Here is a 17,301-nt window from a genome sequence, read left to right as displayed (position 1 = left end):
GGTTCTATTACACTACTTTTCTCTCCTTTATTTATTTATTTTTAAATCGTCTGTTGTCTTTTCCTTCAGGCCAAGAGCCATGACCTCTTTTACATTTGGTTGACAAAGCTGTGTGCCCATCGTGTATTTCGAAAGAACGAAGCGATGAGCGTCCAACGTGGAGTGCTTCACGCACTCTCTCTTGGCCATAGTTCCCTGCCATCTCTAAACAATCTGGCCCAGAAAAAAAGACCCTCGGTGAGTAAAAATCTTGAATCCCAAGTTTGTGTGCATATGCATGCGTGCTTGTGTGCACAGTAAAACGCCCTCATCACACCAGATTCGTGATCCTGCTCTGTAGTTTGTTGTTTCTGTTTGGGGCGGAAATAATTTTGTGTTGCTGCCATTTGCCGGCATCTTCCAACGATTCAGTTTCAGGTTTGAATCCTGCACGTCATGATAAAATACCCAATTCATAGGTACTGATTCCATCAGTCAGAGCATTGTGATCGTTTCAGCCGCTGACGTCACTCAGTTTTATGGACAACGGGGGATAGTCCAAGGTCGTGAGCAAGTGCAGCGCGTGAGCACACAAAAAAAAAATCACAAGCCGGTAATAAAGATTGAAAATACAGTAAAAGTCGGCATTTGTTTCGTAGTGTTCCCCTCTGTTTTTGAATATGTATATATACTGTATATACACATACATACACATGCACACGTTCTTAATTATACATTTTATGGATGGTTCGATTTATTCTCCGGCGTGATTTATAATCCGGAAAATACGGTAGTTATGGCTCTCACTTTTGCTTTATACAACAACAAGGGGTAAAAAGGTGCCAGAATATTTTCATATTCCGGTTCCTAAAACCCCAAAAAAGACCCTTTGGCTACTCCTTTTCTAACTCTAATATTTGCTCATATAAATTCATATCAAAATATCTCCATTGAAAGGAACATTGGTTTGGGTTCAGCTCGTGGTCAATTTGCAAGGTATCTTGATCTTTAAAGTGCTCCAGTTACTGGTATGTGCAGCGTCTGGCGTGCAACCCACTGGAAATAAGCAAGTCGAGATAAACATGGCAGAACCGTACTTATGGAGCGAGGAAAAAACAGACGACTTCATTAGTGTGGTGAAAGACGTCAATTTGCGTTGTGACATGTTCCTTGCATCACGGTTGAGATGGGATATTCCTGGTTGATCCCAATTGCCATGTGTATGTTAGTAGCTCTGTCTGCTCTTGAATGTAAACAAACAGGTTATGATTGTTTCCAAAAATCTGAATTTTGACCTCAACACAACTATTGACGGAATGTAAACGTAGCCAGTGAACTTCGGGTGGCCCGACACAGTCACATGTTATTGTAGGGCACTATGAAATGCTGCGACAAACATTAAACTCTGAAATAGCTGAGAGGAAAGGATGTGCTTCGAATCTCAAAAATAAAGTAATCTATTCAACTTAGTGGAAATCGCTTTTTTTTCTTTTAGACAAGTCACGTCTGTTAGTCATGTTCCACTTTCTTATTTTGATAAATATGATACACAAAGTATGTCACACCTGTTATTGCGATTTTCTTTTTTTTTTTTAGTTGCCCATCTATGCCAGCTCGGCATCAATGTTCCAAACAGAGATGGAAAGCCCTTCCCAGACGGTTGCCTCCCATCCAGGCGTGACCCACAAGGTATCGGCCTGGCTGCAGCAGACCAATGACATTGATGCAACTTCCAATGGTGAGACACGGCTGCGCGCTTGACACAATATGATGCACATACAACAGTTCAGCACCCACTGAATCGCTCATTCCCTGATTCATTAGTCCCCCATATTTTTTTCTGTTTTTGGGGGCGTTGGGCAGCAAAGCAGCATTTTATTTTTTGTGGAAATACTGTACATTGGAGGATTATCTTTTTTTGTGTAGAGTTTGGGTTTACAACCATTTCTAATTTTGATTTTTTCCAATTTTTCACCCCATTAGATTTAAATCATACACTGATTTTTGCGATTCGCAAGTCAGCCAGGTCCTTATCCCCTGCAAATATCAGAGTTCCCCTTATACTTTACTGCACGTCACTCTTTTATTCCCCATGACATCTCAATAGGTCTTCAAAAAACACGGTGGCAGGCTACCCATAACATATTTTTGTTTTTTGCGTTTTCTTGATCATAGTGTGTAGAATTGTCTGACGCAGCCTCTGACTCAGGAACAGTCATTGTAAATCATTTAATATCTGTCCAGCAGCAAGTATGAGGGATGAGCCAGGTTCATGCTGCAGAAGAAGTAGAGGGCGAGGGATGCAGGAAAAGCTGAGGCAGTCGCGCGGATCTAGGAGAGAGAGTGCGTTCCAAGACGGTAGCGATGTACAAATTAAAGACTATTACCCCTTGATAATTGCGTTGGGGAAGAAAATCTTCCACCAATTACGAAAGGAAGAAGCAGCCATCAAGAGGCTCCGGGTACACAAACATCGTGTGCCTCACACAAAAGCCACACCGCAGCGAAGGTGCCGGGTCTGCCTTCGCAAAAACAAGCGAAGGGATGAATACTTTTCAAAACAGGATGTTGGCAAGCACTTGTTGATTGATACAAAAGTCTTGTTGAGGTGAAAGGGACATTTAACTATCAGTGGGAGTATTTTAGTCTGTGTAATTTTATCAGTGAAAATTCGACATTGTTTTTCTAAGTCATTGAAGTTGCATATTGTTAAATTCATTAAGCCCTGGAGAAAAAGTGACAATGAATGCAAGTGAACTTGGGATGCCATCAAGCGATTCCATATAGCCTAATGGATGCTGCAAAAGCTTTCAAACTGACTCCCAAACAAGCAGATATTTTCAAAGGGAGTAAAGTTCATCTCATAAAATTGATTATTTTCTTCCAGACTTGACTCGTTGTCAGGCAGACCTGACCGAACTGGCCCTTCTCATCCAGCGACTCCATTGGCTCGAGGGAGGCTATCCAGTCACAGACACAGACTTGGAGATGCGCATTAGCATGCAGGTGAATCCTCTTTTTGCCCATACTCACATATTGTACTTTATTCATTTCGACACATGTAAATAACGCTTTGCACTTGTTGAGGGCCATATTGTACAGTTGGATTGTGCCACGGAGGCCTCTGCAAAAAAAACAAAACAAACAAAAAAAAAAATCCTCCCCTCACTCTGAATGGAATTACTTGGTTTACTTGTTCCCCTAATCATTTTTATACTTTAACGAAACAACATGGAAACTGCTAATTTTGACAGTTAGCTTGTCTACACATGAACAGAGGCTGATCTATAGATGTATAGCCAATGATGGATCCTACAGACTTGAACAAATACTGCACAAAATGGCATTTTGAGTGGACTGACCACTATTTTCTGTCTGTTAAATCGGGAGTCCATTACTCTGTAAAGTGAAGTTCCACCCGTTATAAGACCTTTTGGGTGAAAACAAAGTTGTAGCACACATACTTTTAAGCAAGAGTATTTTAACTATTTTTATAATTCACCCAGAATCTTTCCTTGGAAAAGCCCAAGAAGACTGGCAAATCGTATGGCCATTCCAGGACCTTGTCTCGTGTGGAAGCTATGGGAGGAGTGAGTTTTCAAACAGTTTACTTTCTGTATTTGCTGTACAAAAATCTGTGGATCAGGTGTCATAAATTCTACATTTAACAAAGTGTCGAGGAAAGGAATGAACAATCGGTCCCATTGAAAGCGATGAATACAGTTGTAATATGTTTTTGCCGGCTTGGCCTCTGTTTCCTCTAGTTCACTTCCAGCCACCTTAGTACCAACTTCAGTTCTGTCCAATCTATCCCGGACTATGTGTACTCGCAGCTGTCTAATCCTCAAGGCACCTCACCAGAGGCCAAGAAACTCCAACAGGACATCTGCATAGTTTCGCAAAGAGGTGCATGTCTGTTCTTGTTGAATTTTATTGAAATATCAAAAACGATTAAAATTGTAAATTTTTTTATTACTAGCTAAATAATCACATGTCACGGTGTTGTTCATTAGTTGAACCACTGAAACACTTTTATACATTTCAAATTTGTGGGGTGCGCTGTTTCCTAAACCTGAATCATGAAGGTTTAGGAAAGAATAATTATATGGGTGTTGATGCAACAAATGAAACGATACTCATTGTTGACACCAGTTTCTCAACTTGATTTGTCATTCTAAATCAGCAGTTCAATAATTAAAATATTAGTCAATATCTGCTATTTTTAAACTATTAACTCGTGCAATTTTTTTGATGAAGAGGCTCTGTGTGTTGCAGTTTTTACCTCTCTCAAGTCTGTTCATGAAGTGTTGACCTTGGAGAGAGAAAGACTTAGACAGGCCTGGACTGGCCCAGATCTGAGGCGGGACACCTCAGAACAGCTCGCCACACTATGCAGTACACTCTCAGAGGTAATAGTGACCCATACAAGCCCATACTAGCCAGTTGAATGTTGTTTCAAGTATGCATACAGTCCATGCACATGCATGTACACGTACAATATGTATACACTCGTGTATGCACATATATACATGGACATATCTACACAACTCGCACAAAGTCACTTAATTTGATCTTTTCCAAACTTTTGAATGCACATGTCCAACTTTTTAACGTTTCGGTACAAGTTTGCACGAATGACAGTTCTTTAACACAGTGGTCCCCAACGTTTTCTTGTGTCACGGACCGGTTGAGATAACTGCAAGCTGTTTGTGGACCAGCAACCATTTTTTTTTTCATTTTAAAGCATTGCTACTGACAACAAAGATAATTATAAAATAATTCAACATTTTATGAACATTCATTCATTTCAAACAGTGTTATTCTACTGCACAACAAATGTCGACTATAATAAAATGGCACAATAACAACTAAGAAATGGACCAATTAGGAACAAAAAATTCACCGTATAACATCAATATCATCCTTTTTGAAGTTACGATGCAATATACGGCGTTAGCATCATTGCTACTTGTAAATGGGACACAATTTGATTGCTTTTTTCATCTAGTACGTTTGGTTAGCTGGTGACTATTAGTTTCTCTGTACTGCTGGAGTAAATTTGCTCACAGCTCGCAGGTCTGTCTCTGTGCGGCCCGGTACCAAATGGGCCGTGACCCGGTACCGGTCCCTGGACCGGTGGTTGGGGACCACTGTTTTAACAGATTATCAACCATAAACCGCATCTATGTCAAACTCCTGCTGCACAGGCCACACCCAGCAAATTTGCAATCACACCCAACAGTTAACATTTTTAGGCCTTAGTCATATGGTGTCTTTGACAACTTTTTAAAATTTCAAAAAGAAATATGTTGGCCTAAATGTTGTAAGACCAGTGTCGCCAGATTTACTGTCAGCAAAATGTTATGCAATGATAGGCTACCTGGATCATTGTTATTCCACCTACTGTACATGCGTTCTCAAATGCTGTCTCGTCAGTTGCACATAGAGTATTTTTATCAAAGCAGATTTTTTCTGAGATGAGAATATCCCATTGGAATCACCTCACTGAACACCTGCAGTGCATCCTCAAGATTTCTACAACACAAAACCTTTACCCCAAACAGTTTTGCCACCCCAAAAACCATCAAGCATCACGCTCTGACAAAATAGTGTATGAACAAAGGAATTGAGTTAGACATCCCTGATTATACAGTCTCTATCAAAAATCAGTACACCGCTCACATTTTTGCAAATATTTTGTCTTTTTTTGGGACAACACTTGGCTGCATTGTAAAGTGTGTATCTCTATCAACTCCAAGGCCAAGAGAGTTGAGGTATGGCTGGAAAATGTGCCACACAAATTTTGGACATTTTCACTTGAGGGGGTGTACTCATTTTTGTTGCCAGTGGTGGTTGTGTGTTGTTATTTTGAGAGGACCGTAAATTCACTGTTGTACAAGCTATACACTACTATGCTGACGATGTAGCAAAGTTAGCAAAATGTCTTCAGTGTTTTCCAGTGAAAACATGTTTTTGTGGCCGCAAAATGTGAAAAAAATGAAAGCCTATATGATTCGGAAGTTGATACACATTACACTTTAAAAAAGAAAAAGAGAAGAAAAACAGGGCCCATCCCTTCCCTCACTTGGTCGGAACTGTTCATTGAGGTGCGGTGTGAAACTGTTAAGCCTGTTTGGCCTGTTACTTGTTTGTTTTTTTGGGGCAGGGAGGTACTAGTCATCACTGTTGTTGGCTTTTCATACAACCTGGTCGAGCACTCAATTCTTTAATGACAAAGTTCCACACTGGTTTTCTTCAGCTGTTTGTTCTTCGCCCCTCCTCTTTTCCACAGTGGTTCTTCTGGGCTTGCTAGCGGTCTTGCAGAGTTTATGCGGAGCTGTTTTTAGACCCAGCATTCCTTCCAAGATTGTCATTTGATTTTAGTATTGTGTCGTGATGCTGCTTGTATATGACCAGCAGCAAGGCAAATGTGGCTAGCAGCCATGAAGCTTGCCAGCCCAATTACCTGGAAGGAAAAAAAAGTCAAGCCTAACCTCTGCTCATGTTTAACCTACCATCATTTAATGTCACGGTTACACCATTCTCAGTGTGAGCTGCATGCTGCACATCCACAACTCTTTTCATGCACCCCCCCCCCAAAAAAATTCCAAACTGCTTTTGCGCAATGTTACTATTTAGACATATTGTTAAGGTGCGTTCCACTGATATGTCCAAGTTCATTACATTTAGATTTTAAAAAAATGAGCCACAGTTAATTCCTAATAAGACAGGGGCAAACATGCTTTTATTTATTTGTTTTTACACAAGGCCGTGTAGTTTTGAATACTTTAGTTTTTTTTTTTTTGTTCCCTTAATGAATAAAATCACCATTTGAAAATTGCATTTTATGTTTACTTGGGTTATCTTAATCCCATATTGACGTTTAACTCATTCAGTACCAGCCAATTCTAGACCAAGTCTAAAAAGACGTTTAAAAACGTCTTTGGGAGTGAATGAGTTAATGATCTGTAACAAGTCTGTAGTGGTTCCCAATTATTTTCTGTCATCCCCCCAAGGAAGAGGAAAACATCTTGCCCCCCCCCCCCCCCCCCGCACGACTATAAATAGTATCATTTGTCTATAAAATTATCAGTACACCTTTGCATAACACTGTATCCTTATTAACGTATAAGAGAATAAAAAAAAGAAATATGGACCAATTTACAACAAAGAATAGCTTTAGTAACTGGAACACAAAAGATTTAAAGTGCATCTTAAATTCAAAAATAACATTAAATCCTTAATTTAACAAATATTTTTGACTGATTATGTCACACCATACGATACTGAAAAATAAAATTACATAAAATCAATAACTAATAATGCATTCAAACTAATCACCAACATTATCTCAGGAGCACAATATTAAAAAAACAACTTTAACCAGCAAAACAAAAATATATAAGTATTTGTGCTTTTTTTTTTTTTTTTTTTTTTTTTTTAAATCAAAGATGATATCTGGATTAATGGCTACAATGGGCACGTTTTGCAATGCACAGCTTTTCGAAGCGAGGTTTGAAGCAGGACACAGCAACTCTTGGCTCCTGCTCAATGTGTAGCCGGGACCTGTATTTTAGTTTACTGAAGTAGTCACAAAGCGGCATGATTGTTGGCAATATTCGGCACGTTTTCGCTGAAAAAAACTCAAGCAGCTTATCAGCGTGATTGGGGTGTAATGTCTTTAAGTGACGCCTCAATTTATTTGGCTTCATGCGGTCCGCGACCAAAATTTTTAGACACAGTAAGCACATCGATCTTTCCTCATCTGCCACCGCAGTCACATTGAAGCCAAGCGCTACAAACGCTTCATCATATTTCCTCCCTGAGAATGCTCCCTGCGCAAACTCTGCCAATGAGAGCGCCACTGCCCCCTAACGTAGTGGAGGTGCAACTGCATGTTATTTTAGGACTAAAAAAAATAAAAAAGCATGTTCCCGTGGTCAAACGCGCCCCCCTTGATGGAGCCTTGTGCCCCCCCTGGGGGGTGCGCCCCACTATTTGAGAAACACTGCATTAATGTGTTAACTATCCAAAAAAATAGGAAGTTGACAAGAGGCCAAATATTTTTTAATGGCACTTGCATGATATATATAATATATAGAATTGTTTTATTGATTTATTTTTTAAATAAGAAATGTTCCTTCATATTTACCACTTTGTAGATGGGTCTGGTATGCCCTCGTAAAGTGAATAGGGGAAGTGTTGGTGATGAATACACATTACATTCAGTACATACAATAGGGATGTTGCAGTAAGACATTTCTCTTCATCTCTCGACTAATTTTTTTCCCCGCTGCTCATCCTCTCTCTTTCTCATGTGTTGGGACTGTGCTTGTGTGTTAGTTTGACATACAGTCTCATCTGACCAAAGTCCATTCACTTTCCTTGTCCTCGGAATCTACTGAGGAATCCTTCTGCACTGTCCAAGCAGACCAGGTGTGTACGCTCCCCCGAGTTGCTCGTGTGTCTGAAGGACAGTTTGTAATTGATTTTGCTCTATTCATGTCAATAATACAGTGTTGTGTTCTCTCCCAAAATTCCTAGCTGACTTTGAAACATTTTACTTTTTGTATACAATGTACAAGAGTCTAAACTTTCGACCATTTGTCCTCATCGCGACATCAGTATTGACTTTTTTTTATATTGTTCTGGACCTCAAAGGGGGCAGCCCGGTAGTCCAGTGGTTAGCACGTCGACTTCACAGTGCGGAGGTACCGGGTTCAATTCCAGCTCCGGCCTCCCTATGTGGAGTTTGCATGTTCTCCCCGGGGCTGCGTGGGTTTTCTCCGGATACTTCGGTTTCCTCCCACATTCCAAAAACATGCATGGCAGGCTGATTGAACACTCTAAATTGTCCCTCGGTGTGAATGAAAATGAATGAATGGACCTCAAAGGAGCGCCAGTGGTTGTTACTTGGTGTTCATTTTTTATTCCTGACCCACCAAGCTCACGGATTCTAAAATTTCTTTTTAGAGGAGGCGGCCAATACTGCGTTATGAATCGATACAGCCTGTTGCCAATAGCAATATCTTAGTGTTCTTTACATGTGTTCACATTGCATAAGTTAATTTGGACCTTTCCTAATTAAATACATCAAACAAAATAAACATGAACTGGTAAAGGTTTCTGCTCAGACCGTACTTGTACAAAATCGAATGTACACTAATTGCTACTTTCAAAAGCAACTCCTGGTGCCCAAATTGATTTGCAATAAATAATTTGGCTCCATTCAACAGTGAATAGTTGCTCATGAATCCATATCTTAAAGAAGAGAAAGTTATGCCTCACCAAATGCATAAAAAAATAGAAAGAGCTTTATTTGTCTGTCCAAAGAAGCTGGAGAGTTGTTGGGCCTCAACTATTAATTCCAAATACTGATGTTACCGAAGGCAGGCTTTGTTGTACTAAAATAGAATTAATGCCATTTTTAAAGTAGTGGTATCTTTGCTGCAACAAAGGGAGCTGGGCTGTCTAAGAGTGTCACGTTTCTGAATAGTACAAAGTATTGTTCCAGTTTTGTTCATATTTATAGATCTTAGATGACCTGCATGACTTACAATAGCATGTGTCTATAGCTTCCATGCCAAGTGGTAAATGAAATGACAATTTTCTTCAGATTGGCTGATTGACAATACTCAGTATTTAGTATTGTAAGCTACTCGGTGGTTGACCAGTGTTGTTGTTGCTCTGGTGCAGAGAAACGTCTTTCACGAGAGGCGAAACCAAATGGAGCAACTGATGTCATTTTGGTGAAAAACCCATCATAGCGAGTTTTCGTGTCACATCCACTTTAAAACAGTATTTTTTTTTGCCATCTCGTTGTCACGTTTCATGAGCGTTACTCCCAAATGTTAACATCAACTGTTAGCGAAATGCTAAATGAAGAACAAAAAGAGGGGTCAAACTCGGAATAAAATTTTACATCAGAAAATTGTCAACTGTAATTTGGTGCAAAGTGGAGCGAGAGAAGAGGTATGCTTCTTTTATTTTCCAGCCACTCCCGTCTCCAACAACGAGACCGTTTCCCCCTCATGAAGCTGCTCTGTAAGAACCAGTTTGCGGTCCTCTGCGGGACAGCACAGCTCAACTAAACTGAGCAAGGAATGAAGTGATTCCCTTCACTTCTGTTCACTCAGATTCCTTCATTTGAATGTGTGTTTCGCGAACGACACAAAACTACTCGCTCCCCGCAAAATATTTTGGATTCAAATGCGCAGTGACACACTTCACTACCATCATGCCCTTGCACTTTTCCTTTGACTTACGCAGTACATTGTACCTGTATTTGGATACTTGTAACCACCGTTCTCAAAATCGACTTTTGTTTTTCTCGTCTGGGCAGAGGACACCATCTTTTAGTCATAGTCAACGTGCACCGTCTGTGGCTGATTCCATGGCAGAGTATTTTGATGCCAGTGAAGTGATTTTGTGTGAGACCTCCTCTGAAGCGGAGGCTTCAGATGAATCCGGTCTGAGTGACATCACCACCACGAGCACGTCGGAGCCTGACGAAGGACAGGGTGAGTGTTTCCAAGCCTTCCGAAGGGAATAACTGTATGACTGATGACTTCCTTCTTTAGTTTGAAATTTTTGTTCACACTTTTTTTAAAAAATCAATTTGAGTGTGAGCATTTCCTCTCCGTTGCTCATCACATCAACAGATACAGAGAACCATCTTATTTGGTTCAAGAGAGCAGTTGGGAGAATCCAGATCATTTGAATAAACAGAATTAAGACTTGCGGCTTTCATTTTTGTCTCCTTCAGCCAACGCCAACCTCAAATACAGAGCCAGTATCAAGAATGCGACTGACAAACCCACCCCCATATCTGACACAGGTATCATTGTCGCTCGTTTTTTTTTTTTCCATATTTGTATTATAGCAGCAATCTATGGAAAGACACACAATTGATCTGAGTCACTGTAAATTGCTGTTTTAATGCAGTTAAAGCAAAGGAGGGTGTCATTACAGTTAAATGTTAGTTGTATGTTGAAATTAAATTGTTTGAAATGTTCCTTTCAAAAGATAAGGGCTGTCCCATCCCAGAACGTAGGTTTATTTTAACACTGTTCCATGTTTTGCAAACGCTTCTATTTAACCCTTTCAGGGACAGCGGTAACTACAATGGACAGGTTATGTTATCAGATTACAGGGTGCATGAAAGTGTTGGGGGGGGGGGGAGCAACATTTAATTGTGTGTTCCTGCGATCCAGGTCGCCGCACTTGTATCCCTGCCCCAGGAACGGACAACAGCCACATTGGCATCATGAGCATCCTGTACAACAACATTGGCAAGGACCTTTCGAGGGTTTCCATGCCCGTGGCTCTCAACGAACCTCTGTCTTTGCTACAGAGAGTGTCAGAAGAGCTGGAGTACTCTGAGCTGCTTGACATTGCTAATCATACCGATGATCCATATGAGCGTATGGTAAGTCTGAAATCCCCAAATCGAAATCAACTCAGTTTTAAAACGGTTTCTTACCCTGGGGTCCCAGGTATATGTTGCAGCATTTTCTATTTCTGGCTATGCGTGGGCATCCTGGAGGAATCGCTACAAACCTTTCAATCCTGTTCTTGGAGAAACATATGAGAGTCACAGAGAAGACAGAGGTTTCCGCTATGTTAGTGAGCAGGTAACCTTCCTATTTTATCGCTGATTGGCAAGAATAATGCCACTCATTGGTTTTGGAACTTATCGAATGCTCTGTTGTCTACAGGTTAGCCATCACCCTCCCATATCTGCCTGCCATGCAGAGTCGACAAACTTCACTTTCTGGCAAGGTATTGACGTGTGTGGCCGGTGTACATTTCTGTCTTGTCCGTAGCGCTATGTCATCAGTTTGCTTTTGTTTTCTCAAGATCAAAGATGGAAGAACAAATTTTGGGGGAAGTCGGTAGAGATCATCTCCAGTGGACCTGTCAATGTTACTTTGCCCAGGTCAGGTGGTGCTTCTTTTGGACCCGCATGCTAAAAGTTATGAAGAATTCATATTTCCTTACGATGGGCTAATTGGACAATATCCACCCAACAAATTGAATGCACTGTGCGTTGGTGTCAATTTAGGATTCCCCAGTGTCGATGTGCTGTTTGCTGTGTAGTGACGCGCCTGCCATAAATGATCCCATTCTTTGAGCTGTATCTTTGTTGTGAAGGACAGGAGCCACAGCCAATTAGGGTTTTTTTTGTTTTGTTTCCTGTTCGTCGCATGCCAGGATGTATGGCAGGTCGGTGTGTCCGCAAGAAGTAGAAGGGGGAAGGAGGAGGTTACTAACGGGCAGCACAGTGACTTCACAAATTGGAGCGAGGGAGACGCATGCGTGTGACAGAGCAATATAGTGAAAGGCTCCACACGCAGCTATGGTGGAAAAAAATGACAATTGAAAAACCAAGTTAAATTTGGATACCTTTTGAGGGTTATGGATAGTTCAATGGCTGGGTATAGACTTGGCACAATTATAATTTCACAATGGGCTGACAATACCAACACGCATTAAGCAACTACTTCAAGTAGAGGAGAAAAGACACGGGTAACGATTACCTGCTGCCAATTTATGTCTCCTGCAACAGTTGCTGCCCCTAAAATGGTTCATTGCACGAAATTATGACTTTTTTTTCATGGCCCTTTGTATTTACATTTGCTTTTTGTAGCTCTTTGTGATAAAGCAATCTAAATATTTGAAACTTCTGAACACTTAAAATGTACTGTAAAAAGTGCAGAAGTTTTTGAAAGCTCCTTTACTATATCTCCAAATGTGTGATTGAACCAAATCAAATGTGTTTAGGTTTGGTGATCACTATGAATGGAACAAGGCAGTTACTTGCATTCACAATGTGCTGAGTCAGCAGCGTTTGTTGGAGCACTATGGTGAGGTGGTCATCAGAAACAAAGAGAGTGATGTCTGCACCTGCAAGATTACTTTTGTCAAGGTCAGAATTTCTTCTTTTTTTTTCTTCCCGTAAATTCGCTGTTCCTGTTCTCATTACTTCCTCTCTGTACGCAGTCTCGGTACTGGACTTCGGACAGCAGTAAAAATGGGGTTCAGGGTGTGGTTCTGGACCGGGCTGGAGAGGTTGTCCATCGTTTCGGAGGCTTCTGGCACGAGGGCATCTTCTGCGACACGCTGCCGACGCCAAAGTGCATTTGGAAGCCAAGTAATGTCTAATCCACATCCAGCGCAATGTTTCCTTTTATTGTCTTGTGCTCTGACAGCTCCATTTTTAAATGTCCTTTTTCAGATGTGCAGCCCGATGACCACTTCCAATACTATGGCTTCTCCCACTATGCCAGAGAGCTAAATGAACTTACACCTGAAATGAAAGCTGTCCTTCCACCAACAGACACACGTTTTAGACCAGACCAGAGGTAAGTAGTGGATTCCCACTTTACATTTGGATGCAATCAAGGACCAAAATCCCAACGCATTTAAGACAACCAACTAAAGCTCACAAGCAATTTTTCTTTTTTAAATTAAACATTGAAACCTGTTTCTGTACGTTGTGTATGAAAGTCGCATTCAAGACTGTAGTGGCGGGGGAAAAAATGGTTGCCTTTTTTTGTGTACCAATGACTCAGTTAATTGCAGGGCTTAAAGATCTCCGTCACCACAATGGAATTTCGTCATTTGGAAAAATTAAGAAGGGAAGAAAAAAAAAACAGCCATGCGCGCTTGACAGTGTCGTCCATTCATTTAGTTAAAAATGTCAATGCGCACAGTTATATGCACTGTTGTTGCACATCTGTCCTGACAGCTGGAATGTGTCTTAACTTTTATTTTGTATGTGCTGCCAGAACTATTCAGTGAATGGAACATGTCATCCAATCACTATGCACATGAGTGGCAGGCGGAAGGTGACAGGGGCTGCAGGGAAACAATTCACTTTTTAGCTAACTTGGCTAGCGGCGCAGGGGAAAATTAGATACAGGTAGAGAGGAGCATGCCATGACGAGAACGTGAGGAAATCATCATTCAACAAGTCGGTGTGCATCGATTGCAAAGAGAAAGTGATGACTTGGCCATGGGAACACAATTTTTCTTTCAAATACAGAGGAGTGTCCCACCAGAGAGAAGAAGTCCACGTCCCTAGCCTGGGACTGATTCTGAGTTTGACAAAACCAACATTGGTCAAAATAACATCGTAAGATGTCCCGAGAAGCAGTTGCAATGGAGAGCAACTCGCTGGCACTTCTGTTCCGCCAAAAAAACATTCAGCAACTTTTCGCGACTCCAAATGCAAGACTTTTGCTGAAGAAGAGAGGACTAAAGCTGAGCAACATACCAATGCAACCCTCTCCAAGTTGAGGGGGGGGGGGGGGGGGAACAAACGCTCTGTACCAGTGACAAAGCAAATAAATGTTGGCGAGACGTCACAAATGCCGCCATCACCTACATTGCTTTATGCAAGTAGCTAAAAGTTATTTGATATTCATCACTAAACATTTGCTTCTCACACACTTGCACTCCGCATCTTGTCTACATTAGCAGCTACATGTATATCGTGATGTATCTGAAGACTTCGGAAACTATTTGTCCAAAGGTCGCGGCTGCATTTGTTGTCACTTTTTTGCTGGGCAGTGATTGGTCAAGAGGCTGAGTATGAATGATAATCCTCTTCCGGGCTTCTTCTTCCCTTAGATATTTCTAATAGCACTGCATAGAGCAAACAAATAATTTAAAAATGAACCCTCAAAAAATGCCTGTTTGTTTCATATACAATTGTACTTTATGTTTAAATTAAGCAACAAAAAGTACCGTACTTCAACGTGCAGATTTGCATTGAAATGTAAGTATTTTATCATATCACCCAATCTTTCTATCAGGCTCTTAGAGGAGGGAAAAGTAGCAGAGGCGGATAAAAAGAAGGATGAAGTGGAGCAGAAACAAAGGGAGAGGAGAAAGGAGATGGCCAAGCAAGGGAAGCAGCACATCCCGAGGTTCTTCAGGTGAGACGAAACATTTTTGATGTATCGAACTCCTACTTTAAGCTTTTTTTAATTTGCCCCCCCCCCCTAAAAAAAGCCATTCTTAGTTGATGGCTTTTAGTTTCCTTTCAACGCACTTGTTGTTAAAAGTATGTGATTGCGAACTAAAGAGTCCTTTCTGCGTTTTCAGGAAAGAAGTTGATTCGGACGACCGAGAAGTGTGGCTATACAACGGAACGTACTGGAATCTCCGTAAAGAACCGGGCTTTGCTAATACTGAGAACCTAGACCTGTGGTAGGATGTCTGCCATTGGCTTAATTCTCACCTATGGAAATGTAAAAGGAATGAAATTCACCACCCTTTTTGTCAAAATAGTTTCACACCCATCTAGAGCGTACCTGAATATATATTACAGAATGCTGCTACTGTCGGGATGGAGAGGCTGAGGAACTTTAAAAGCATCCATGAACCTCTGTTGTTGTTGTTTTGTTTTTTGGACCACAGGGATGAGGTGCCATCTGTGGAACATTTGAAGACATTTTTAACGCTGTCTGATGTTTTAACCTCCCCTTATTGCCTACCTCCTTTAGATAATTCTATGAGCACTGAAATTCTCTTGATTTAAAGGTTTACCTTGCATACCATTTAGGGGTGTGGGTAAAATAAATAAATAAATCTCGGTCGAAATGTTCATATGTTACTGAAAATATGTATATTTAATTTTATAAGCCAAGCCAAAAATCATATTTCCTGTCATTTTTAGGTGGGCTAGGGTGTGGGAAGTTTTACACGTGGACTGGGGATGTCCGGTTTTTGGACTTTTTACCTACGAGGTGCACACTGTATTTTAACGTGGTCACAAAGGTCCTTTGTAAATGTAGCACTATTCCTTGATGTTCTTGCTCACTTCAAAGATTGTCCCAATATATTGGAGAATATACTGTATCATCTCTTTTGACTTTAAGATTTTCACTTGAAGGAAAATACTGTTGAACCCCAGTCACATTTTCCTCCGACTGTTTAGCTTTGTAATAAAGTGTTTGATAATCAGCTGTTTTAATGAATTAAATGAATCTCTACTCCATTTCGAGCTCCGTATTCGATTCATTCAGCCTTCTGATCGTTACGTTGGTTTGTTTTATATTATCTCCTCACTTTCTGACAGTATCAGCAATTTTATTCATGCATGCGTCAAAATTACAATGCTTTTTTTTTTGTTGTTGACAATAAATATTTTTGCCAAAAAGCAGTAAGGGAACTTGAAGTGAAATATTGTATAATTTTAATTTGTGGCTATAAACAATTGCACAATAATTATTTTCATTGGATAACAAGCACAAAAGATCCCAGTAAAATTACATAAATAAGAAGATAAAACTAATAGAGGGCTCCTGTTCACTACATGTGAAACTGTTAAATACTCTAAGTGCATAATGGACATTTTTGGAAACTTTGTGACAATTTCTGCTCGCTAATTTAGGAAAGAATACTAGTGAAATAAAGGGAGGGCACTTTCCATGACGCACAGGCACATACAGACACAAAGCCAGAAAAAAATGGGTTACATGAAAGTCTTGTCCATTTTGCTTCTCTGGTTTGTGCTTTTTATTTTTTTCTATTAGAGTCCATTAGTGTTCATGTTGAAATTATTTAAAATTTCAGAATGTGCATGTGTCTTATTCAAATCCATTGACATTGGAACTGGAGCAGCGAGGAGCAGGGATTCTCCCTTACCTCTTCCACACTCCCTCACTGAACGCGGAAATGACACTATCCAACGGCGCCCTCTATTGGTAAAAGGGCTTCACTACAACTGAGGCGGCTATATAGGGCATGGGTCTCAAACTCAGTTCCTGGAGGGCCGCTGTCCTGCATGTTTTCCAAGTCTCCCTGTTGCAGCACACCTGATTCAAATGAACAGGTTCAATGTAAGGCTTCCGCAGAGCTTGCTGATGATCCGATCATTTGAATCAGTTGTGTTGCAACAGGGAGACTTGGAAAACATGCAGGACAGCGGCCCTCCAGGAACTAAGTTTGAGACCCCTGCTATAGGGAAGTACCCGTTCTGTCTCCATTCAGGTCTTAAAATGTCATATTTTCAGATGCTTGTGCTATCCATTCGGATATTGCATCAATTGGGTTGACATGGGGACTTTTTTGGCTAATTTTTGAGTTTATCCTCATCCTCCTGGGTGTCGAGGTCAGGCAATGTTAATTGTCCATATAACTGTTGCCATGTGAAGCCCTTTGAGACTTTTCTGTGATAAAGGGCCACATGCATAAAATAGACATGACTCATTATGATTGAAATCATTCTTAATGGAAGACCTCTAGTGTGCCATTTACATGACTGACTCACAACTGGTTAAATAAAGATTAAATAAGGTTGTGTGTCGGGCA

At 40.7% G+C, this 17,301-nt stretch overlaps 1 protein-coding gene across 4 annotated transcripts in view; it reads left to right on the top strand.

Annotated features, from left to right (window-relative positions):
• Positions 1-15,985, top strand: part of LOC147193317 (oxysterol-binding protein-related protein 7-like) — a 31,703-nt gene extending 15,718 nt beyond the window's left edge. For 3 of the 4 annotated variants that reach the window (XM_086132308.1, XM_086132305.1, XM_086132307.1), the window contains 18 exons: positions 70-237; positions 1,576-1,717; positions 2,867-2,985; positions 3,486-3,569; positions 3,744-3,885; positions 4,255-4,388; positions 8,323-8,415; positions 10,322-10,499; positions 10,745-10,816; positions 11,193-11,407; positions 11,475-11,612; positions 11,697-11,760; positions 11,839-11,917; positions 12,763-12,907; positions 12,982-13,132; positions 13,217-13,343; positions 14,799-14,921; positions 15,091-15,985. In XM_086132308.1, the coding sequence (XP_085988434.1) occupies positions 70-237; positions 1,576-1,717; positions 2,867-2,985; positions 3,486-3,569; positions 3,744-3,885; positions 4,255-4,388; positions 8,323-8,415; positions 10,322-10,499; positions 10,745-10,816; positions 11,193-11,407; positions 11,475-11,612; positions 11,697-11,760; positions 11,839-11,917; positions 12,763-12,907; positions 12,982-13,132; positions 13,217-13,343; positions 14,799-14,921; positions 15,091-15,199 (2,283 nt within the window). In that variant the 3' untranslated portion in view covers positions 15,200-15,985. The remainder of the gene's footprint in view (positions 1-69; positions 238-1,575; positions 1,718-2,866; positions 2,986-3,485; positions 3,570-3,743; positions 3,886-4,254; positions 4,389-8,322; positions 8,416-10,321; positions 10,500-10,744; positions 10,817-11,192; positions 11,408-11,474; positions 11,613-11,696; positions 11,761-11,838; positions 11,918-12,762; positions 12,908-12,981; positions 13,133-13,216; positions 13,344-14,798; positions 14,922-15,090) is intronic. The other variant, XM_086132306.1, reaches the window with a different exon arrangement.
• The last annotated feature ends 1,316 nt before the right edge of the window (positions 15,986-17,301 follow it).

The sequence above is a fragment of the Hippocampus guttulatus genome, chromosome 16, assembly GCF_054856545.1.
Source record: "Hippocampus guttulatus isolate MCC_2025c chromosome 16, RoL_Hgut_1.0, whole genome shotgun sequence".
Lineage (NCBI taxonomy): Eukaryota > Metazoa > Chordata > Actinopteri > Syngnathiformes > Syngnathidae > Hippocampus > Hippocampus guttulatus.
Note: the sequence above shows the minus strand (reverse complement) of the source record. Positions and strands in the feature narration are given on the sequence as shown.